Raw genomic sequence first — 25,282 nt, forward strand, 5'->3', positions numbered from 1 at the left:
TTTATCGTGCATAAGGCAACACCATAATTGATAGAATATCTGACATCAGTCTTGCATTGTCTTCTTAGCCATAGTTTTTAGCCCATTCTGGACTGTGCTGATTGTACATCTTATTCTTTTGGTCGATGAAGAGTGTATAATCTTCACAACTTAAGATGGACTGTTCTGGGGAGGTGAAGATATGCATGGTTAGATGCATCTGATGCGGATGAGCCCCCAACGGGCTACAACTAATCAAGGGCTGAAGCAGATCATACACAATGTGTCTGTCTGATCTTCATTTCTTGTTGAAAGGTAAGAGCAGCACGCGGTTGTAGTATTCTCCGAGAGCCCATATGGGGAAGATGTTTCGATAGGCCGAGTAACTTATCATACAACTCTTGTTGAAAACTCCAATTATTTCCTGCAACCAAGCAGAATAGTAGTGAGTCTCTGTGCCGTAAGTCTGGCATTCTGTGCGAATTCAGAATCCTCTTCTGTGTCAGTTTTTTTTGCTGATATGGTTGGTAGATGTCGAAAACAGCTGGAACAAATAACCGATTGGTAATTTGAATGTTTATAAAAATGTTCGTACTTTGAGACCTAGTAAAATAAGAAGTTGGCAAGTGAGAAAAATTATTTGGTATGCGACAAATATTGGTATATCGGTCAATTTAAGATTGGCAATTTTCAATAAAAGGAAGTAACTTTGGTAAAACACAAAAATAAATGTTGATAGATTTATAAAATAGTCAGCAATGTTTGAAGTATAAAGAAATGTCGATACTAAACAAAACCAAGCGTTAAAAGTTGGTAGGCAACCAAAATTAGTTGGTATCTTAATGAAAGAAATGTTGGTAAATATGTCTATGTCAAATTAAGGTTGATATTTCAAATAAAGTTCAGTAACTTCAAAAACATTAGTAGTCGACAAAAATACATGTCTGTACATTACTAAAATAGCTGGGAATCTTGGAAGTACAGATTAATGTTGATACTTATCAAAATCTACTGGTAAGTTACTAACGGGTAGCCGGATAAATAATTACCAGTCACTTTTTTGTAACCGACGTGATTTCACAGTTACCAACAATCTTAGCGTGCTACCAACGTGGAGCTAGGTTATGTATTTTCCTATATGGAACCTTGGCAGTCTGCTGAAATTATATGATCTCAGCAGTCCACATGTTATGAATGACTTTCGCGTTATTTCTCTTAATAAAGCATCACCTGCTGTGGAAAATCTCCATTCTCCATCTGCGAATTGACCAAAACCTTCACTGCACGTTGCAACGGCGATGGATCTCTTTCAACCTACAATGACGGCGTTACCAGTTTTGCACCAAAAACATTCATTACGTCTCTCTGAATTCGACCGAAAATGATGTATCCCGTGAACAAACCTGTCCGGCTTTGATCAGTGCTAAGATTGCCCACGAAGTATTTACCAAGTGTGATTTGTCTCCCTCTAAGCTTTTATAAACCTGATGAACTGATATTAGGAAGATAAAGGGGTGGATGGATGGATGGAGAGAGAGAGAGGGCCAATGAGAATCATGAAATTCAGTAGAAGTTGAACGAATGACCTTGTCTTGGCTAGAGAGATAGCTCTCTCCCCAACCACCTGAATCGAGCTGTTTCGAGAGTAGGAAACGGCATGCCCTTCTGATGCTGCTGCTGTTGGCGTAAGTCCGACCTCCGGCCACTAGTCCCTTCACTCCAAACCATGTTCCGTAGGTGTAGCACACTCCCCACGAGCCATACCTGTCGGACAGTTGGACAATGCGATCTTCAATGTTTAGGTTCTCGTGTTCTTGAGGAAAGTTTCTCGTTGCGCGTGCGACGACATAACAAATCCGAAAGTGATTATGATGATATACATTGTGTTCATATTATACGTATGATCTGTGGTATATAGGTCGTGGATTGGCTCTGTGATGGTCTAGTGTCAACTGGATTCACTCATTTGGAGAGTAATAGCTTCTTGCTCAGTAATCTTTGTATGTCCGAGCATTTTGCTGAAATAAGAAAGGTCAAAATCATTCCGGTCGTTTACATTTGATGATTTTTATAATTTGATCGGTACAGTTTTATAGCTCTATCAGATGATTAACTTTTAGAAAGTTCAAATCGCTTCTGAAATATTTTCAGACTATGTAATAATGGGGAGAATGTGTTAAAAGTAACCAGCTGTGATCTCCCTCTCTATCTAGCGTGCGTGCGCACAAAGTTGCACACGATGAGAGAGGACTTACCACGAGCCATCAGGTAATTGAATACTCTCGACGAAATCAATCGCCTTAGCAATGCACGAATTTATTTCTTTCCTCCGATGATGTGGGTACATCTTCACAAACGATGTCAGGGCTTGAATTGCCGCAGAGGTGCATTCTGCATACCTGCACATCTACCACAATGTCAGCCTGCAGAACTTAATTAAACTCTACATTAGGTGGTACTAAGTATGATAGAACTAGCCTATTTTAATTTAGTTGATGAACTTACGGATAATCGATCACGATATCTCCAAATATCTCTGCAGGATTTATGATCTAAGATAGAAGGAAATAAGTCAAGCTCGACGCGATACTTTCAATAATCAAAACAAGTATGCGAGAAGACGAGCTTTCACCTCCAACCACAGATAGGATCTTGTGAGCTCATATGATGCAAATCCTCCATTTTTGTTCTGTAAGAAGCTTTTCAGTTAACAAAATCCTCTTGTTTCTCCATACAAAAGACTTGGCTATATGAACTAAAATGAACACCATCAAATCTATTTAGTCGATTGCTTTATGTCATTAGGGAAAAGGGTACCTGTAAGGATAGTATCAAATTTACAGCATCGAACAATCGTTCTGCTTTTATTGGATCTCCCACAATTTCAGATGGCATTCGCGACAATAGAAGTGCAGCCTGCATCATAATTGAGTACTATAAGTCGAAGAATCCAACAAAAAAGAAAAGAAAAAAATTTCGATGTTATGATTTTCCAGTTCTCGAGATCATATCTCAAGGCAAGTTTATTACATCCATAATCCTAGATGTTAGATATCCCATAGACCCGTTCTTATACGGAATATGTACGAGGCAAAGAAGATTTTACCTTTAGGCCTTCCGAAGTACAATCCGAAACGGGCCAACCATTGTCCGGGGTTGAGAAAGGCCACCCTCCACTCGAAATATGCCGGTACCACTGGCTCAGCTCTCCTGAACTATTTTTTCTGACCTTCAACACCGAAAAAGATTAGATGAAAGCCTTCTAAATCCAAAAATTGTTAGCAATAAAGATTAAAATTCTCCAAGAGCATAGATGATTGGAGTACTTGTGTGTTCTTGATGAAGTCGTGCACTTTCTTGAGCATTGATCGACATTCGTCGACGAGATTGGTGGCGAGAATGGCTTGAACAGCGAAACTCACGTCCCATAGCTGAGACCCGTTGTATCCCTGTGATGTGCAAGCCAACAGAACATAGGTCATGTGCCAGTTCCAGTTTTATATTGATTTTGTGGCATTAGCAGAAGCATAGTCAGCGAGTGATCGAAGCAGTTCATGGTAAATCAAGACCTGCATTTTCATTCCATCTTCAGCGACCCAAAGGTAGTCTTTGATTCTTGGGAGGTGACGTTTGAATGCTTCTGAGTTTGCGTCCTCCACCCAACAGCAAACCATGTTCAGCACCTGAGACAAACATGGACAAAATATGAAACCATAAACGGTAGAATCCAACTCACAAAACTTAACCTTAAGTGGAGCGAGACCACATATAAACGACGATACAATACTTTAACATTCTCTTTGTGGAATTTGAGCAAGCAAAATAAACTGAGGCAGAAACTGGCTCTGATACCGTGTTAGAATGTCCAACCTAAAACTTAAATTAATAGGTGGAGATGAATCACATGTATATAAAGAGCATATAAATCCCGTAGGTATCTAATGCTGGATACTTTAACAAACTCTATGGTAGCATGTTTTTTATTTGTACGACCATGATGGCTTTCATTTGGATATATGAAATGGTTGAAATTACAACAGAAAATTGCCACTTCTTGTGAATGTACGAGACAAAAAAAAAAAATGACCCTTAGAATTGGAAAATATAATAAATAATTTTAGAGAAGTATCAAAAGATGTTTTACCTTATTGACAGGTCCAAGGCAAATGTACCTAGTGTTCTCATCCTCATAGTGGATATGTTGCATCACATGATTGAGAGCCTTCTTTCTTAGTTTGGAGAGGGGCCATTGCATGAGAAGAGGCTCTCCTATCTTGTGAAGACCAGTCCAAAGCACATCTTGTACCCAAGGATGTGGATAGTATAGATCTTCCTACAAAATTGCACTCCATCAAATTAGTAAACGTGTGAAAAGAATAAAAGATTTCATGATAACCATAATAAAACTTGAACTTCTCATAATACTCTTTTTTATTTTGGTCTCACTACCAAATTAGATTTGACTTTGTTCTTTCGTGAATACAAATAAAGCGAAACGTGATTATGCCATTTGAAATTTCACTTGTCCATTCCCTGACCAGCCTTATCATGTATTTTCACTTTTCCCTTGAATATCTCTTTTTATTTTGAAGGATTATATTTTTATCAAGAAAGTAGGGTCTACTTATCACGACTATAAATAATAGAAAAATGTTACATATGTGTACTAAGAAGTCTTACTAAAATCTTATTACTGAGTGATGTGATAAATTTTTGTTGGTTATTGATCATTCAGTGTACGGGTCCCATTTGTTTCAATACCCACTAAGATTAATTGCTATATCATATTATAAGAGAGTTTTTGTAAGATGTCTTAATCTTAACATATATGTCTAGCATTGTTCTAAACAATAAATGGTAATTCCGGTTGATCATTCATGTTGTTACTATGGTATTTGTAAGAAATCTAATTTATCTGATCCCCAAAAATTTGTGCTAAATTACAATAAGACCCATTCCATTCAGACATGATATGGCATTCATTTTCCCTGTCAAATCAACCGTATGGGTTTTTTTTTCTCTTTTTTCTCTATTTTATTTATATTCTTATCTTTATTTTCTGTGGGATGTGGCATAAAATGACGTCATCAAAGGAAGAGGTAACATATTGAAAAAAATTAAAGACATTATTTAATAACAAAGCTCGAATTTTAAACTATCCTATTGATAAACATTTTCACTTACAAACACATTTTTTTTGTTTTTGCCTTTCTACTACATTTCGTTATCGAACGTCATCGTTGATACAAATATGATAATTATCGAAAATCACGAATTGTGGTCCATATTATTATTGTGGTCCATAGCATTAATTTATTTGTACTAATTATTTGTTGATGGTATGAAAGATCTCAAGAAGCATAGTTACCTTGGCACACAGATTCCTTGCCTTGTCCCAATCAATTTGATGGTAATATGTTGTGTAGAGCTCTCTTCTAAGTGACAAAACTGTCGAGTTGATGCGACCCACAAACCTTTTTCCATATAAATATGACATGGGTAGGTACACCATTCGACAGTGACACCAAAATCTTCCTGCATCATTGAGTCATCCCATTAATCGATCCTATGATGATCAAATCAATTTTTAAATAATGCCGATAGGATGAGAGGATCCTTCTCATAGCCAGCGCATGGCTCTATTAGGAAAATAAACATATCCAAAGTAGAAAATACCAAATAAAATAAAGGGTTAATACCAAGAAGAATCATAAACTGGTATACGTATGATAAACTTAGCCCAAACTAATTTTTTAACAACCAAAAACCTCAAACTGGTGCATCTGTGATAAATTTACCCTCCGTTAGTTTTCGTTAAATTAGATTAATAACATGAAAAATCACAAACTTGTACACTCGTCAACTGCCACGTGTCATTTAACTCATTAATTTGATGGTTAAATTTAAAAGAAACTAATAGAGGATAAATTTATACAGGCATACCAGTTTGTGATTTTTTGTGGTCAAAAAATTAATTTAAGGTAAATTTGTTACAGAGCATCATTTTAGATTTTTCGTAGTATTAACCAAAAAAAAAACACACACAAATAAAAGTACGAAACATCTTTGCAGCAAATCAACAAAGTGGTCCCCGACCAAAAAAAAAAGGTGGTCCACAAATCACTTTCAACAAGTATAATCTAGCTCAAACAGCATCTCAAAATTGATCACATGGTAGACGTTCGCTATCATTGGACATGCAAAATGAGTTAAGAATTTGTTGCGGTCCAATTTCTAGGAACATCAAGTCTATGTACATGTGTCTACTTTGATAAATATTGAATGAAACCCCCTCTTTACAATAAGAGTTCACGAGATGACCATTCTTACACCTAAACGGTGTTCACCCGGTCGATCACCTCTTATAATGGTTGGCGATTGACTTGATTGTACTTATGATAAACTAAAATTTGAAAAAATTGGCAAAAAATGATATGTAACATTTCAGAAAATAATGAAAAAAATTCAAATACTGTTGCACTTATCAAAAACTTAAATGTTTGGAAGGTTTCAAGAATTCGAGTAAGATAAAAGTCTAAGACCCAGTTTCCAAAATATATAAAAAGTCTTAAAGTTAAAAGGCAGAACTAAGTATCTAAGTAGAGGACATGAAGGGTCATGATAAACTAGAAGATACCTGGGTGTATTGGGAGAAAATGAGGAAGTAGCCATATTTCTGGAAGAAGTGGATTGTTGCCACTCCACTCATACACGCCAAGTACCTGCACAATTTAGCCAAGGAATAGCCCGAAAAATTGATGAAACACAAAGGAAGGATTACCCAGAATCAAGTGAACAATCAACAAAGCAAAATGGAGATTGAATTGCTCACAGAAAGCCACATCTTGCCCCAGGAAGGGATGTAAGTGGCTCCACCATGATCGAGGATCCACTTCCTGGCTCTGTCCATCGTGCCGTCGCTGTCGCTCGCGCCTTCACCGAGCAACCTCAGAGTGATGTAGGAGAGCGTCGTGCAGAACATCGTGCTGCGCCCTTCGACGTGCAATCCCCAACCGCCGTCTCCGTTCTATATGCATTGGATGGGGCGATTCGAGTGAATTTTGGTAAGTTCGGGGTGATAGATTCGTTACTTAGCCATTGATGGGGTTGTGTAAATCCACACAAAACGGTTCGGATCGTTTATGCCTCGAGTTACAATATAAATGTATATAGTCTACATTTCTATGCCTGTTATTATTGAACCAAACAATAAGATCAATATCATAGGATCATGTTGTCGGAGTTGGTGTGCAAAAAGTACCTGGTGGTTGTATAGATAGCGACGTATCTCTCGTTGATGCTCGGACGAGAGAATCGTTGTCATGGCTCCAGTTACATGTAATGAAATTACCTACAAACATAGCAAATGTATTACTCCACGCTGTGTGTAAAAGTAAAGATGGATTGCTTGTAACATCAGCCTTATCTACTATTTTGGGTGCATTTATTTCGCGGAAAACCAACATGATTCGAAAGATATTTTTCCGAAAGCGATCACTTATATCCCTTCAGATGAAAAAACTGAAAGAACAAAGAAGATTTTTCTTGTCAAGGAAAAGTGTCTGGGCATGAATCATTGTTGATAATGAAAGTATTTTCTGTAGATTAAATTTTCTAAGCGATATCAACGACCATTTTTAGGGGTATATTTTATAAATCATTCATTTTTTTTGTCAAATGATATGTTAGGGAATTGCACCCACAAGTCATGATTCAATGGGTCCACCATAGACTAAATACATCTCAGTCCTTGATTGTGTGTATCTCATATGGGTCCATATCATGCCAACAACTAAGATCACTCAAATTCACGATGGATTGAATCTAGTCAAGTATTTGCTACGATATAAAATATAAGAGGAGCGGTGTATCGACGATATAACCCTGAAAGGAAAGAAAAACAAAAACAAAAAGAATAACGAAAAACTTGGTGTTTTTATGAGCCGAATTAGAAAGTACAGATAGAAAAGAAACAGAAAGGGAGAATGCCTACCAAGCCAGGTAGAAGGAACAAGGGACCTCCGTAGTCTCCAGGCCAGAAGCCATCCTCCGCCTGCAAGCTTGCGTAATATCTCAGACCTCTTCCCATTGTTCTCTCAATCGCCATCGCTTCGTCCATTTCCTCTTCGTTTTCCACTTGTCCTGGTTGCAACTTCATCGTCTCCGCTGTCGAATTCTCCCTTGCAAACTGTTCTATATGTCTCACAACCGGCCGGTTTCGAGAAAATCGTACATATTCAACTCTATACCATCAATAGAACTTACGATGATGGTGTACGCTCTGTTTTTCTATCGATCGATTTACCTCTACGACAAAACATCGGCCGGAGTAATTCAAACACAGTTCTCGGGTTTCCATTTTTTTTATACTCTTATGCCCTAATAGCTTTTAGGAGACCATGGACTTTCTGCTCCACGCTTTACAACCTCTAGTTGTTGTAGTTTTGCTGACCTTTGGCTGATGGTATTAGATTTGAAGGTGTGAAGTGAAAGTTTTTTAAAAACCTCATCATGCAAAGTGTAAAAAATTTTGAGATTTAGGGTTCAAAAAGTATAAGATAAGGCGAAATTGATTATGACTTTTGTAAATCGGCCCTTGAATATAAGTCTTCTTGTAGCCTTGCTAACATATAACGTTAGGCGACGGTTGTATTAGCTGGGTCGCAGCCTATTATCAATGTACTCCATCTTTGAGAGGACCTTTTGTTAAAAAATATTTACTTTTCACTCTTAAGATTAAGAAGGATGATTTCCCTTGTTTTTGGTAATATGAGGTATTTGATCTTTTTGGATTGACTGATCCGGACGATGCAAGTAAATCGTTCCGTCCATATGTATTGGGTAATAAGACCTTACCCACAATGTGGCGAGCATGTTCCATGGGTTTACTCTCAACGAGATCTGTCGTGATTTCGAACGTCGAATTTAGCGCATCTAGACTGAGTGCTTAGTAATCCAGCTAATAAATTGAGTTTGTTTTTCCTCTAGTACTCTCATTAATGAAGTGTAATTGGCAAGAGAAGGATCCTAGAAACATTGAAGAGAAAGCTAATTTTTTTTTACAAAAATTAGGCTTAAATAAAATATAGAAAAAAGGACGATTAGGACAATAAGATGTGATTAAAAGGATACGAAATCATTAATGCAAATTAAAAACCAAGCAGATTCTCTTTTGGTAAAATAACAAAGAAATATAAAAACACAAAAAAAAAATGAAAAGTACATCAGCTTACCAAAATCAATAACTTAATTTCAGAAGATTTTCGGGTGCAGTTTTTTCTTTGCATCTTATAATTTTTTTTATGGAGTTTTCTCGTGACAATTGATACGAACAGAAGTAGTTTTTAGGGTTTGGCATCTCAACTTACCAAGTGTGCTCTCGATGGTACTGAGGATGGTTTGTATAACCAAAGAAACAGTCCATGAACATGTTACAGTGTTATCATTAACCTTTTTAAGGATGCCAAAGGAAAGGCGAGATCGAACCTGAAGTCGCATGAGAAGATCGGAGCTATGCTTGGCTTGAAACCGGTTCGCCCGGAAACGGTTCCGAGCTTCCTCGACTTGGGCGAGCTCTTCCTCGGATGCTCCGGGGCTCGGGTCGAACTCCCAATATTGTCTTCCGACGTGACGGTTCACGCTTGTGACCCATGCCTCGTTACCTTGAGACAGCTTTAGCTTCCACATTCTCACTATCTTATCTTTTTCTTCTCTACACTCGCCAAACTTATTGTGCTGCATTTTGCACCATCGAATTTAGGAACGGAAAACTAAAGAATTACTGTATAAGTAATACATAACGTGAGCATGTCGCGATTAGTTAGTGTTAAAATGGAGTGAAAGAACGAGAAGAAAAACCACAATATGAATTCTAGTCCTTAAACCACATGCATAGAAGCGAAAGATTAACCTTCTTCGTTTCGGCGACTCTGGTTGAGTCTTTGCATGGGAAATGGATCCTGACACAGCCAATTTATATAGGGCAACAAATAATGTAATGGTGGGGCTCGATATGGGAAGATAATAATTTCTGGTGATGTCTATCCTAAGTTTTTCATTATGCTGAAATCATTTGACGAGTATATTTTCGTCGTTGCTAATAAAGGGACCATATGTGTTTAGGACCACGTATGTTGCTTGTGGGAGGTGAAGAGTAAAACAATAAACAATCCGATGGTAAGGAATTCACAACATTATCATCCTAAAAGCTTCAAAGACTCCTAGAAAAGTAGGTGAGTTAGAGGTACGTGACAGATTCGATTCCCCGCACCAATCAAGTGAAATTAGACATTTTGTGTCCTGGCCATTCAAAATGGGCTTTGGTTCATGTCTTACGGGGTCATTTGTGGTTGATGAGATATTTGGAAAAATAACACTACAGTGCCATAATTTTTGTATGGCATTTACTTTATTATTATAACTTTTCAATTAATCATTTGAGTGCCATAACTTAAATTTTTTGTTTTTACTTAAGTAACGATGGCGCTTTCCCTTGTCAGAAATCCAACGGGTCAGTAAAAATTATGACATTTGTGGTAAAGTTATTTTGAAAAGCTACGATATTCAAGTAATCAATTGAAAAGTGATGACACCAAAGCGAGCACCATATGAAAATTATAACAATTATGGCGTCCCTTTCGCGGAGATATTTCATTGTTATAGAGTTTACCTATCTAAGTCGATTGCTTCCTCGTCATGAAACAACAAAAGAAGAGAATATGCAAATGAGACGTATGATGTCCCATTCAATGCAAGTTGGCAATTGTACTATGGTCCCCTAAAGACTGAGTCATAATATAACGTAAACCAATAGGGGCTATAGCATCTTCCACTGTCTGGTCCATGTGCTTTCCAGTCTTGGCTGGATGGATACTCTTCAACTTGTCATTACCCGAGTGCAATTCAGATGTACCCAACGGTGTAGCAACCTTGTTATGTTTGTTTAGGTTGGAATATGTCAAAATGGAATCAACATGAAGGGGTTGTCTTTGGATTCCTAGGTTTTTGTTTTAGTCATATGGAAGATCGAATGCGTCAAATTCATGTTTGCTAAACTCTTACAATCTTCACCAGAGTTGGCGAATGTGCACTTTTTACTAAGACCAGAAGATTGCCCCTTTTAATTACTTTTGCAACTGAAGATATTCATTTTTGGATTAATACCACGAAAAACCCTAAATCAGTACACCTGTGACAAATTTATCCAAAATTAATTTTTTGACCACAAAAAACACTAGTACACTTGTGACAAATTTACCCAAAACTAATATTTTGACCATAAAAAATCCAAAACTGGTACATTTGTGACAAATTCACTATTTGTTAGTTTCTGTTAAATTGGATTAATACCACGAAAAATCACAAACTGGTACACTTGTGACAAATGGAGGTAAAACCCCAAACTGATACATTAGTCAACTGCCACTGTCATCTAACTCAGCAATTTGACGATAAAATTTAATGGAACTAATGGAGGGTAAATTAGTCACAAGTGTACCAGTTTTGGGGGTTTTTTGTGGTAAAAAAATTAATTTGGGGTAAATTTGTCACAGGAACACCAATTTGAGATTTTTTATGGTATTAACCTTCAATTTTTGCCCTTCCTATATCACTACAAGAAAATTGCTACCCGGAGTCCAAATATATGAAAGGTTGGGAGAACCCTTTTGTTTATCCGCTAAGATTTTGGCGACTAAAACCCATCATGACAAATATTGACTATGGAAAAACAGAGTTGTTGGCACCTCAATTTTAAGACATCTTTAAATTTGATCTAGGATTGACCAAAAATTGACAGATGATATATAGGGCTTGAAACACTTTTAAAACATCACCAAATGGGTTGTTCTTGTCAAAATGATTGTTTTAACACCTATATGGCCACCAATTTATTTACCCTTCGAGACAGGTTGCGCTTCTTTCGCACCGTTGGAAACTTTGCAATTCCTAGATTTCAGTTGCAAATTATGAAACTAGGGATTCCATGCATTCCTACGCAACAAAAATGGGGTCAATCAAATGTTGAATGAGGAATTTAATGTCGGTCAAATTTCGCTCAACTTTTCGATACCAAAAAATGTTGGATATTTCAATAGTTTTGAAATATTAATAGTTAATAATTTTGTAACAGTTTTTTACCGTCACCAATGTGTAACGGTTTTTGTCCACTATTAATATAAAACGGTTTTATAACATTTTATAACAGCTTTGTAACGGCCGTGTAACGGCTTTATAACATTGATTTATTTCTTCACAAACTCTTCATTATTTTATAACGGCTATATAACAGTCTCTATTAATTATCAATAAATTTATAACGGTCTTTTTAACGGCTCCTTTTTTTTTGTTTGAATATAAAAATTTCACACCACAACCCTTGAAGAAAATGAATTCATAAGAAGATTTTCCTTTCCTTGTACTTTTCTTTCTTTGCGGGGTTATACACATAACGTTGTTCATGTTTATTATAATATACAGTATGGAGTATAGAAGAATGTTTGTTGTATCTTGGGAGGATAGTCGCTTTAGCCTTATGCACCGAGTTTCGTATGCCAAGGGGCCGAATTATCCTTAAGGACAGTGCTTGCACGCCTTAGACAATTACTTTAATTTTCTTATATTTTCCAACATATTTCCATTAATTTCCTATTTTATATTATCTAATATTTTCCAACAATCTTAAGTATAAGTGCATTATGGATTCCCAAACTGGAACTGCTGCTGTTGGAGTTGAACGAGGACTTGGAGATGGTGAAGGACAAGTATCGCATATTCGTGGGCGATTATCGTGGGACATTACAGAGCATCAGCACAAAAAAGCTTTTGATCGTTTCGATAGGAGCTTTGAGGTTTTTATGGATATGTCCGAATCCGTGGAAACCACGAACGTTGCTTGCGGTTTGCAGGGCAACAGATCCTAAAGAACACAGACGTGGATGACTGGACAAGTTAGAGAACAATGTCAGATGGTGTCCTCCACATTGAACTTCGTTGATGGGCTGAAATCTTGGTTATTGCTCTCGTATCAAGAAATACTTTGACCAAGGTAAGTTGTCTATGCAATTTTGAGATATTGGAGTGAGGAACCGGATGATTCTTGAAGGCCATATTATTTTTAATTAAAAAGTTCTTTACATAATTTATAAACTTAGAGGTTCGCTTTCGTTCTCCTCTTTGCTGTTGACTTTTGGGAGGATCATAGGAAGTTGGTAACATTTTATGTTCTGTCAAATCTAGGCCTTGAAACAGAAGTAACGTTTTACTTTATGCTTCGTATCTAGAAGAATGGAGTAAAGTCAATACCTGTAGTTGTGCCTATGTTTGTCGATGGTTAATCGTTCTAAATTTGTATATCTATGTGGATGGGATGTTTGATTCTGGCTTTGGTAATTGGGAAATTGTCCACTTCTGTTGTTACCTCGAGGAATTTGCTCCGGTCAAGAATGAGATTTCAGGGGTAGGTAGAGAGAAATCTGGAATTAACAGGTTGATCGTTTTATAAGTGTGTATTTTATTGTTCACATGCTTGTGAAAGTTTGTATTTAGGAATGATTACTTTTGGGACCTTTCAGGGAATTGGTCTTGGACCTGGAAAATTAGTTGCAATTGGAAAGGTTTGTTTCTTTTATGGTAAGAAAATTTTGTAGGATCGCAGTGCTTCGTGTACAAGTGTTTTGAGTTTGAGGTCACAATCCTTCATGAGATTGAACTTGCATCTTGGAGGCTGACTTTGAATCTTGCTAGTATTACCTTTTAGTGGATTCTCAAATGCATGTCGGATACACGAGATACATTTTATGCATGTTCATTGTTCGCTTGTCTCTTATGCGAGTGTATGAAATCTGAAGATGTGAAGACTAAACTAACTGTATGTGTGGCTTAAAGGCGTGAAACAAGAGAAAATATTGGCATCATGGTGCAATTGATACTACCTACATGTGTATGTATAACCTGTTAACTGCGCTATCAAGTAAATTGTTGTATGGGAATTGAGTGTGCTGTTTTAGGTGTGTGAATGTGAGATTGAATGAGTAAAAATTGTGGACCTAAAAAAACGATATGAAGGTCAAGTATGGACTTTAGAGTTGTAATTTTACAGCCACGTGAATATTAAACTATGATATTTTACATAATGGATTTCCTACTGTATTCGAAGGATACAATGATGTTAACTGGATCTCGGATTCAAACGAGACAAAATCCACTATAAGATATGTGTTCACATTTGGTGGAAATGCAGTAAACTTGGAAATCAGCCAAATAAAAATTGTGGGGGAAATGAAAATCCTGCTAAACTAAAAGTCGACTTGGTTGAAATAGATAATTTGATGACACAATTGTTGTGGTCATTCCCGAGCCAATATTGTGGCTAAGTGAAAGAATGGATATTTGTCACGCCCCGTACCCTACGAACACGTAACATCCTGCCGCGGTCATTAAGAATGCGACTCCCAGGATTCGTCACCGACCTGTAACCATCGAAATAAGAAAATATACGCGGAAGCCAAACGAACACTCCATTCAATAAACATTCAAACGGGATAATAGAGAAAGACAATTTAAACAAATCAACAAATCATTTTATAAACTTAACGTCACATACAACGATAACATATACAAGCCTTCCTAAAGGCCACAAATCCAGATCACGCATACTCAAAAGGGGATAGGGTGGTCAATCTGCTCCACTACTCTAGTCAAAAGAGGAGCTCCAAAAAGATAGGGATATCTAACCCTATCAAAAATCTCCACGGCATCCTGGCGGTGCTCCTGGCGAAGCCGGGTCAGATGCCTCGCTATAAGAACTAGACGGCAAAGGCTCTGATTCAGGTTCTGACCCCTCGGACCACGCCGGGGGCTCCGTAACCATCGGTTCGGACTTGGGATTAACTACAGCTCCATCAGGGGGATCAATCTCCATAAGATCCCACACTCCCAAACCGTCGTCAGGGGAATATCAAATCCCTGGAGAGGACCAAAAGTCTGAGCTCCATCCCTCAGAAACCAAGCCATGTACTTGTGAGCTGTCAAGTACTACTCGCCATCATCGACCCAAAACCGTACTTTCATATTTCTGATACTCCCTATCCTCACCGACTGGGTACTCAGTCACCCAATGCTCCGTCTCCGTTGGTACCCCAAAACGTAGCGGAGGCTCAGTCATAGTCAAGGTCGAGGGACTAAAATGTTTAACAACGGGGAATGAGATAAAATCTCAATAAGTAAACTACCTAAGTCTCGACTAGGGTAATACGTACCTCCGGCACCCTAATCATGCAATTCTAACCAATAGGGTAAGTTCTTATAAAACGAATAATGGTACCACATACTATGCAAAATCTCGAATTGCATCACAACCATGGCATATTATCAATATGCATAACAGCAATAATAATAATCCAGATGTACTCAATCATTTACACGAGTCTCGATTATAAGATGAAATCACTTCGGCCCGTCCCATACCGTGCCTCACGATTTTATCCCATAATCAAGCGCAAAGCATGCCATATGCACATAACACTCGAAGTTGTCCAGATTATTAACGACTCACCATAGGTCACACCGAACTCCTGCCGGTCTTCCGGCATAGCCAGGCATCACCCCACTACTTTGGGCGTGGCAACGCCCGGGATCGAAACCCCCCCCGACAAGTCGGGTACCGGACGGGATTCCATTTAGGAGCATCGATCTGCGATCGGCAATGTCTGGGATCGAACCCCCCCGACAAGTCGGGTACCAGACAGCATCCGAACTTCCGCTGGGCATCGTCTATAACTCGTCTTAGACGGAACTTATCATGGCCATACACGTAAACAACCACGCATTGCCAATTTTAATCTTTCTTAATTAGCCAATGTAAGTGTTTATGACGTGCAATGTACTACTAATAAATATGCCATGAATCGCACTCATTTTCGTATCAAACATCGATAGATGATCACGATATGCCATGCCAAGCCAACAATAGCCACAATTGACCACATGATCTACTTTCAAAGTCCTACGATTATTCATCAGGTGTAAGATCAATCATGAAACATCAATTTCAACCATACGATCTTTGTTCTAGGCCATGAAATCATCATTCCGACCACACGATCGAGTCACAGTCAACTATTTAGCCATGATTAAATAAATTAACTATATGATTAAACCATTTAATCATGCGATCGGCATTAAACAACTAATCCACCACACGATCGTCATTAAACCTTTAATTGACACATAATCGACTAATTAGCCATGCTATTGTTAATCAAAGCCACATGATCAACTTCAAATCTCTAATAAGCCATAGGATTTCATTTTATCACATCCTAATTTAATCTAAACCGTACAATCAAAATTAGCACATAATCATGATAATTAAGCCCTAAAATTAACCTTAACCAATCTAGAATCAATGGAGGCCATATGATCAATGTCCAAATCATCCAATTCAGCCACTACCACATGATTATTGCAGCCACAAGACTAACCCACGAATTTAATTAAAACAACTAATAAACAATCATAATTAGCCAAATTAAGCACAATTAACAACATTAAACATATGCTCAAGCTCAAGTCACATAATCTACCTATCTTAACATTCAAATCAGCCATATAATCATCAAATCCAGCCACCAACCAATCCTCAATTCAGCATCTACCATAACCCCTAAATTAACCCCTAAATTACCCTAACAACCCCTAAACACTATCCATTGGTAACCTACTAACCTAATTAAGGTTTAGGGAGTTACTTACCACTAATTTAAGCTAAGAACTAAGCCCAAACAGCAGCAGCAAGCCACGGCCAGATCTGGAATTTCCGGCGAACGGCGGCGGCCAGACGGCGATCCGGCGAACGGCAGCTGATCCGGGCGTGAATGGCAGCTTGGGGCTGGCTCACAGTGGTCCATGGTGACCAAGGGACGTGGGCTGAGGTGCTGGTGGGTGGTGGTGAGGCTCACGGCCAAGAGGGAGGAAGAGAGAGAGAGAAAAATGAAGAGAGAGAGAGAGCAAGGAAAAGTGAGGAGAGAGAGAGTGTGAGCTGAACATATCTCTCAAAATGGAGGGCTAGGATGAGTCCTTGATGCCCAAGCAAAAATTCAAAGGCTAGGAATGCATCTTGGCAAAAGGCTTCTAGAAGGGTATTTTTGTAATTAACCAAAAAGGGCAAGGGTAAAGTTGTCCAAGAGAATTTTCGGTCACTAGGGTAGGAATACCATTATGTCCTTCCACTCAACAAATAAACTCTAGAACACACAGGAGTAAAATCATCTTTTCCAATTTCCGAGCCAAATTTCCCTTTTTCGCGTATTTCTGAGCAAACCGATAATAAGGCGAGCTTAACGCGGCGTCGTCCAATATAATAATTTTGATATCCTTGAAAGTTCGATACCCAAGTTCGGATTTCAATTCGTGGCCAAAATCGATCAAACGCAACTTTCGTGTATCTCAAACTAACGGGCGGCTTTTAGGATTTACGCGTGTCGACCCGTGGTTGATTTGATATCAATCCACGTTTAAGTTTACTCGAGCCATGGTGACTTCGGTTGTCATGTAATTACAAGGATCAATCATTAGTTCCAAATGACACGATCGTTAGAAATTGATTTTGGAACGTTCGGAATGCATACAACGATTAAACGGAATCACCCATGACTCAATTGTATAACATTTGTTAAATTGTTCTATAATCATTCTTGGATCGGCCTATAATGGCCCAAAATATCCCCTTGTCAATCCTTATGGTCGAAGTGTCGATCCAGGTTCGATTTCTGGGGTCGTGCGTACCGAAATCCTAACTAGCCATTCCCTAACGGTTAGTATTCTCAAGAATGGCCAATTCCGAGTGAGATATAACAGAAAGTGCATTGATGATAATATCATTTGATAGATCCCGAAAGTGGGTCGAAATTCAAAATGCCACAATATTAAACTAAGTTCTCGCAATAAGGCCAAGTAGCTAAGAAACTTCTTAAATATTTTTTCTGAATGAAATCAACACCTTTGGTGTCTGTGCATTGTGATTGCCAAGTGGCAACAACCATTACAATGAAAAACTTTCAATGGTAAAAAAGAGACATCCGATTGAGACATAATATGGTAAAGCAATTGCTTGAAGATGGAATTATGACCATTGATTATGTAAAGTCAAAAGTGAGTTTGATCAATCCTCATACTATACATTGAGGGGAATGGGACTTTAGCTGGTCGAAGAAAATCAGAAGTGATGGTAAACTAACCTATGTGATTGGCGATTCCATGAATTAGGTTCATATAGTTAATAACAAGTCACTTGATCTAGTAAGCACTATTAAAAAAAAGTTTGTCAATCCTAAGGTGTGAATAGTACAAGACTGCAATGAAAAAAAGGTTGAGCTAAGCTCTTGATGAAATTCCATAGCGATTATTAGTGGTGTATTAAACTGCAGAATACACTTAATGGAATCACCAATAAGTGTGTGGAGTGGGGCTGCTCCTATAAGAATCATTGGCTAAAATCTCTAGAGCACCTATGAATAAACCAAGCATGAGCATGGCCTATTAGCGCAAAACTACATTGAACAACAAAAATTATGGGAGTGAATGTGATTGGTGAAAATTATAATTCATAAAAGGAATTATTGGTTCATAGAAGTTTCAAACTTTATCAATGATTTCATGAATTATATTTCATTCTTTTTAGGGCTAATTCATTGCCTAACAAGCACTAGTTCTAATGTATTAGGTTCCAATAACCCAACATTATTTGATTTTTTCATTTCAAAACCTTTTGAAATATGTGGTGGATTATTGGATATTTCAATAGTTTTCAAATAGTAGAAGTTATTAATTTTGTAAAATTTTTTTACTGTCATCAATTTGTAATAATTTCTATCCGCTATTAATATAAAACAGTTTTGTAACAATTTATAATAGCTCTATAACAGCCATGTAATGTCTTTATAACTTTGATTTATTTCTTCATAAACTCTTCATTGTTTTCAAACGGCTATATAACGGTCATCTATTAATTATCAATAAATTTGTAACGGCTCTTTTTCGTTTGAATATAAACATTTCAAACCACAACCTTTGAAGAGAATGAATTCATAAAGTGATGTTCCTTTCCTTCTACTTTTGTTTTTCTTTGCTGTGTTATTCACATGATGTTGTTCCTGTTCCTTCTAATATTCAATGCGGAGTATAAAAGAAGTCTATTGTATCATGGGAGGATGGTTGCTAGAGCTTTACGCACTGAGTTTCGTACTCCAACGCGCAGAATTATCCTTAAGTGCAGTGTTTGCACGCCTCAAACAATTGATTTAATTTTCTCATTTTTTCCAACAGATTTCCATTAATTGTCTTTGTATTATATAATATTTTTCCAACAAAAGATTTTGGTGCCCAAAACAATAATTAGAGGTCCTGGAATCAAAAAAACATTTGAAATCTAAGTTATGGAATAATGAATTTTGAATGTGTTAAGTTGTAGAAATAACGTCCGATTCATAAACCCAAGCATGCCACTCTAGTAATCTTTGCATGTATGACTTTTTGAGCAGAATGCATCCCGAAATTCTCATTGAAGTTGAACTTGACCGTGTGATTTTTTTTTTCTCTATTCAGCAGAATCTATTGCACACCACCCACTAAATTTCTCTTTGCTCTTTGCTTAGCTTGAGGCTTACCAGCTTCTTAACAGCTTTTCCCCACAAACTAAGGATAGGGTCAAGCTTTTCCACTAAGGCTGGTTCAATGTCGTAGTTTTTCTGACATATAAGATGGTATAATTTCTCTGTCTTCACATAGTCTCCCATGGACAAATACCCACTTAAAATGGAGTTGCAATTACTCACTGAAGCCAATTGTTCCACTACTATGCATTACACTAAAGATCTCCTCGGCTTTGTTACTGTCATTGATCCTCACCAAAGAATCCAAGAATGTGCAATATATTGCACGATTTGGCTGACATTTCTCTTGGCACTAGGAGAAAGTTGACTCCAGTTTATCATGCAAGCTTAAGTTGTTGAAATATATATTCATCATGTCAATAAAAGAATGATCGAGGGGCTTTGGACCACTATTTCTAAACTCAGCCACGAGAGATTATGACAATCCCATATCTTAAGCTTTACAAATCACCTCTACAGTTTTATGATATGCTGCTATCGTAGCAAAACCCATATGCTCCAGCATCTCCCTGAATAGATTCAAAGACTTCATGTGCTTCGCAACTTTCGCATAGACTTCCATTTTGTACGTGTAAGTGTCGCGCCGCGCTTTTTCGGGCTTTCGGGGTTTGCGCACTAAGGAGGTATTTCCGTGTAAGGGTCTCTCCCAGATCAGACCTCACGTGACAGCGGATGGTAATTTCCTATTTAGTCTAAGTTTTTGATTTTGGAGTCGCCACTAGTCATTATTGGTAGGTTGACTAAAAACCTAATCGGGGTACGAGAGAAATACCACGATTCTACGAACCAAAGATTCTGAATACGGGGACTTGGTTACGCTAATGATCCCAAATGGGAATCCCTAACGCCCTTTCGGTACCTAAGAACGATACGATGTCTAACGTGTCATGCAAGTTTCCGAGACTTATCCACTAATTCTATCCATTCTAATCGCAGGAAAAATCAATCAAGAATTAAATGCGCAATTAATGTCAATCAAATCAATCAATCCTAAATGGTCTCTAAAAATGAAAATCAATCAAGACATCCAAACCCTAATAAAGCCCTAGAAGCTTATTCATTTCATGATTTGCATTTTTTAGGATTTTATGGTTTTTTTAGGGGTTATAACCCCTGAATTTGAGATTTTCTAAAAATGCCATTTGGGCACTTAAAAAAATTCAAATTTCACTTTCTAAGGTTGGCCACGGTATTTTTGAACCATTTTGTAAATTTTTGAAATTTTTGATTTTTTTTTCGGAAATTGAATTTCTGAGAATTTCATTAATCGAGAATTGATTTTTATGATTTTCTGAAAATTTTTATGAATTTTCGAATTTCGAAATTTTCAATTTTTTTAGATTTTTTCTGAATTTTTCACATTTTTTATTTGTATTTTTAGAATTTTCTGAATTTTTATGAATTTTCTGAAAATTTTTATTTTTATGTGAATTTCCTATTTTTCTGAATTTTTTCGATTTTACAAAATTTTTATGAATTTTTTTATTTTTTATGAATTTTTTTTTCAATTTTTTATTTTTTTAAAACTCCCGCCGGGAAACGAACCGAACCGGCTTGGCTCAACCCGGTTTGGCTCAGCCGAACCGGGTGTCGCTGGCACCGGTTGTCTTCTTCGGCAAGCTTAGCGCCAAAATGTCGCCATTTTGCCCCCATGTTCATCGAGGCATTATGCCGAACAGGTGGTGGGCATGTATCCTTCTTTAACATTCTCAAGGCCATGACTTTGGATTGGAATCCGGCGACCTTCCGGCGACTATCTCGCCATTCCGATTGCACCATTGTGATGTCCATGTGTTCTATTTCAAATCTAGCCTGCTCGGAACACTGGCGGAAGCCCGCCGGCCGGCGAAAAAACCGGTCGAAAAACCTAATTCGCAACTGTTTTTGGCAAGTTTTTCCAGAATGCAAATCCTAATTCTAACCGCCCTAGCCGTCCAGATCGATCAAAACAACGATTCAAAACATCAAACAGGAATTAAGGGAGGCTAACTTGAGTGGCTTAAGGCCACGGCAGCACTTCGGCGAGGTCCTTCGAGCTCCGGCGAGGTGGTCAAATGCATGGCCGACTCGATTTATACACGTTTAATGGCTAAAAATGCAATCAAACAACACAAAATGTGATCAGGAACATGTTTTAAACATCAAAATGCGAAAAAAATCATCGACGGAATCACATGAGCATAGAACTCAGTTTTGGAAATTCTGGAAAAACTGTGACTGTGATCGATTTTTACCTATTTCATTTGATGATCAAAAGGTGTTTCAGGACAATCCTCAATCATGAAGCTCTTCCTGGACACTTCATCTTCAAGATGATGACTTTGGATTCGCCGAAATGGCTCGAGGCACGTCGACCGAGCCCGATTTTCAGGCTTAGTCAACTAGCTTCGGGCCGCCTGTTCCAGGTGAGGAGGCTAACCACCTGGGCCGATTTGCCGGCGCTTTTCTGGCCGGAAAAGCACCGATCGCTCGGTCCAGGAAACCTCAACTCACTGTCCCTCTAGAAAACTCTCTTTCTCCTCTGTTTCTCTCTCTTCTCTCTCTTGGTAATTTCGTCGAACACCTTTCTCTACTTGTGATCAGTTTTTTTTAGTTTTTTGTAGCTTGATTTTCCGCCCAAATTCGGTTAGAACCGACTTATAATCGGTTAGGATTGATTCTCTGGTGCCAGCTGAAGATTCTCCAGTTGGCCAAGTCAATTTACACGTGCTAGATTGATCGGGGAAGATTCACGAAGTCACGGGCACGAACTGAAATTTTCTGGGTTTTTAATGTGTTCTAGGCAGTCGGGCGAAGAAGATGGGTAGCTGAGTTGGGTCGGGTTGACCCGGTTGACCCGGCAGGCCCGATTTTGTTTAAAAATCCAAATTAAGCCCAATTTCAATCGAATTTTCAAAATTAAACCCAAAATTGAATTCCTCATCACATTTTGAACCCAAATACGTAATTTTCCCAATTTTTTTATAAAATCATGTCCAAAATTTTTAAATTTTTGTATTCAGGTTATTGGGGTTTTGTTCAATTCGATGTTCTAATGACCTGATTAGGCAAAATTGGTGCCAAAATTGAATTACCCACATCTGATTAACCCTAGAAACGATGGTCTCATGGTTCGACAATTTCATATTGGGCACGATTCCCAATTTGGGCTCAAAATTCTTAATTTTCAATTGAATTTTGGGGTTTTCTGATTTCTTTGACAATTTGTGTAATTGGACTGACCATTATGTAATTCAAGGTCCTAGAATCATTTGTTGTGAAGACACTATGACTTAAAAATGACTAGAAAAGATTTAATTGCATTTTTTGTTCAATTTGGGTTTGATTTTGCCCAATTTTTGGGAAAAACACATACCTGATTGATATTTTTCAAAATTGATGATGTATTAATGAAATTGGATTTAAAAGAAGACTAATGACTATTTTTATGGAATTTTCTGATTCTATTTGCTATTTTTCTTGATTTTCTCACTTATTTTGACTAAAAGAAATTAAGGAAAAATGCAGAAAAATTCTAAAAAAATTTATTTTTGGTTTAGAAGTAGGTTTCTAGGCTTGGCCAAGATTCCTAGTCCTAATTTTTAGATTTCTGAAAATATGAAAAAATAAATGAGCTAAAAATCGGGTGTCAACAGTAAGTTAATGAGGGAAGCTTTTCACCCAATTGGTGACATTTGAGCCAAACCCTTTAGGCTTCATCCAAATTCCCCTCCTTAAAGCAAGCCCTTAGTATAGACAAAAGCATCTTCGATGCCAGATTGTTGAGAGAAAAAACTGAACTGAATGCTTGGTTAGGTCTATGTGAGCCCAGGCTATCTATTTATAATAAAGCCAAAAGGCTAAAATTACAATATTACCCTTATTGTTGCAATATATAAAATAATAAAGGAAATAGATAAATATGCCTCTATTAGCCAAGTACTCTCAACACTCCCCCTCAAGTTGGAGCATAGATATCACACATGCCCAACTTGACTAAAACAAGATGAAACGATTTACTCCCCAATCCTTTACTCGACACATCAGTAAGTTGATCACCAGACTGAACAAAGGGCATACAAATTAAATCACTATCCAACTTTTCTTTGATAAAGTGCTTGTCAATTTCCACATGTTTCGTACAGTCATGTTGTACAGGATTGTGAGCAATACTAATGGCGGCTTTATTATCACAATATAGCATCATAGGAATAGGAGCAGATACACCAAGATCTTCAAGTAATCCTTTAAGCCATAACAGTTCACAAACTCCATGTGCCATTGCATGAAATTCTGCTTCAGTACTAGATCGAGCAATCACATTCTGCTTTTTGTTGCGCCAAGTCACAAGATTCCCTCCTAAGAAAGTACAATACCCAGAAATAGACTTTCGGTAAGGAGATCTAACCCAATCAGCATCTGTATAGGCTTCAACTTTCTAGCCATCACGAAGAAATAAAAGAATCCCTTTTCCGGGAGCATACTTCAAATATTGAAGGATTCAAAGAACAACATCCGTATGAATAGAGTATGGATCATGCATAAACTGACTCACTAGGCTCACAGCAAAAGCAATATCAGGTCTGGTGTGGGATAAATAAATCAACTTGCCCACTAATCGTTGATAATGACCCTTATCTATAGGATCACCATCCTTTTCTCGAAGACGAGTATTGACCTCAATAGGTGTATCAAAGGGACGACATCCTAATAACCCAACTTCTATTAAAAGATCAATGACATACTTCCTTTGGGATAAAAAGATACATTTCGAAGATCTGGCAACTTCAATCCCAAGAAAGTATTAGAGCTTTCCAAGATCCTTTATTTCGAACTCTTGTCCAAGAAAATTCTTCAACTGGCTTATCTTATCAGTATCATTCCCTGTGACAATAATGTCGTTTACGTAGACAATAAGAATAGTGACTTTAGCACCTAATCTCTCCACAAACAAAGTATAATCAGCATTACTCTGTTTATACCCAACAAAGATCATAGCTTTTTGAAACCTACCAAACCAAGCTCGAGGTAATTGCTTTAAATCATAAAGTGCACGTTTCAACTTACACACTTTACCTCGGGTTTTGTCACAACGGGTTATGTCACAAGAAAAACCTGGAGGAATCTTCATATATACCTCCTCTTCTAACTCTCCATGAAGAAAGGCATTCTTCATATCTAATTGATGAAGATCCTATCCTTGGTTTACAGCACACGAAAGTAACACTCGAACAGTATTCAGCTTAGCAACAGGAGCAAAGGTTTCTTGCTAGTCAATCTCATAAGTTTGAGTAAATCTCTTTGCCACCAACCGTGCTTTATATCTGTCCACAGTACCATCCATCTTCTGTTTGACTATAAACACCCACTTACATCCTACTAGTTGTTTCCTAGGATGAAAAACAACAAGATCCCACGTGTCATTTTTCTTCAAAGCATGCATTTCCTCCACCATTGCTTCTTCCACTTTTCATCTGCAAAAGCTTCCTGCCTATTCCGTGAAATAGAAACAGAAGATAGAGAAGATACAAAAGTACGATAAGAGCTGGACAAAGAGTCATATGAAACAACATTGGTATAGAGTGTTGAGTACAAGTTCTAACACCCTTCTGGAGTGCGATAGGAAGATCAAAAGGAGAAACCTCACCAGAAGG

General features: G+C 37.7%; 1 protein-coding gene and 1 pseudogene across 1 annotated transcript; both read right to left on the bottom strand.

The window, feature by feature from the left end:
- Window positions 1-9,677, bottom strand: LOC115686922 (cycloartenol synthase-like). The gene is made up of 18 exons (XM_030612342.2): window positions 9,466-9,677; window positions 7,973-8,167; window positions 7,241-7,330; window positions 6,812-7,006; window positions 6,617-6,701; window positions 5,348-5,514; window positions 4,124-4,312; window positions 3,549-3,662; window positions 3,306-3,428; window positions 3,086-3,208; window positions 2,797-2,895; window positions 2,612-2,668; window positions 2,485-2,531; window positions 2,235-2,378; window positions 1,566-1,743; window positions 1,383-1,463; window positions 1,210-1,293; window positions 1-403 (listed from the first exon to the last, which is right to left on the bottom strand). Exons 1-18 carry the CDS (start codon window positions 9,664-9,666, stop codon window positions 278-280), a joined length of 2,298 nt encoding a protein of 765 aa, XP_030468202.1. The 5' UTR covers window positions 9,667-9,677; the 3' UTR covers window positions 1-277.
- A 9,784-nt stretch (window positions 9,678-19,461) lies between these two features.
- Window positions 19,462-23,394, bottom strand: LOC130140113 (pentatricopeptide repeat-containing protein At2g15820, chloroplastic-like; annotated as a pseudogene).
- Window positions 23,395-25,282: the final 1,888 nt, after the last annotated feature.

Source organism: Syzygium oleosum, unplaced genomic scaffold (assembly GCF_021117445.2).
Source record: "Syzygium oleosum isolate NSW1041296 unplaced genomic scaffold, Sole_v2.1 Sole_v2.16, whole genome shotgun sequence".
Taxonomy (NCBI): domain Eukaryota; kingdom Viridiplantae; phylum Streptophyta; class Magnoliopsida; order Myrtales; family Myrtaceae; genus Syzygium; species Syzygium oleosum.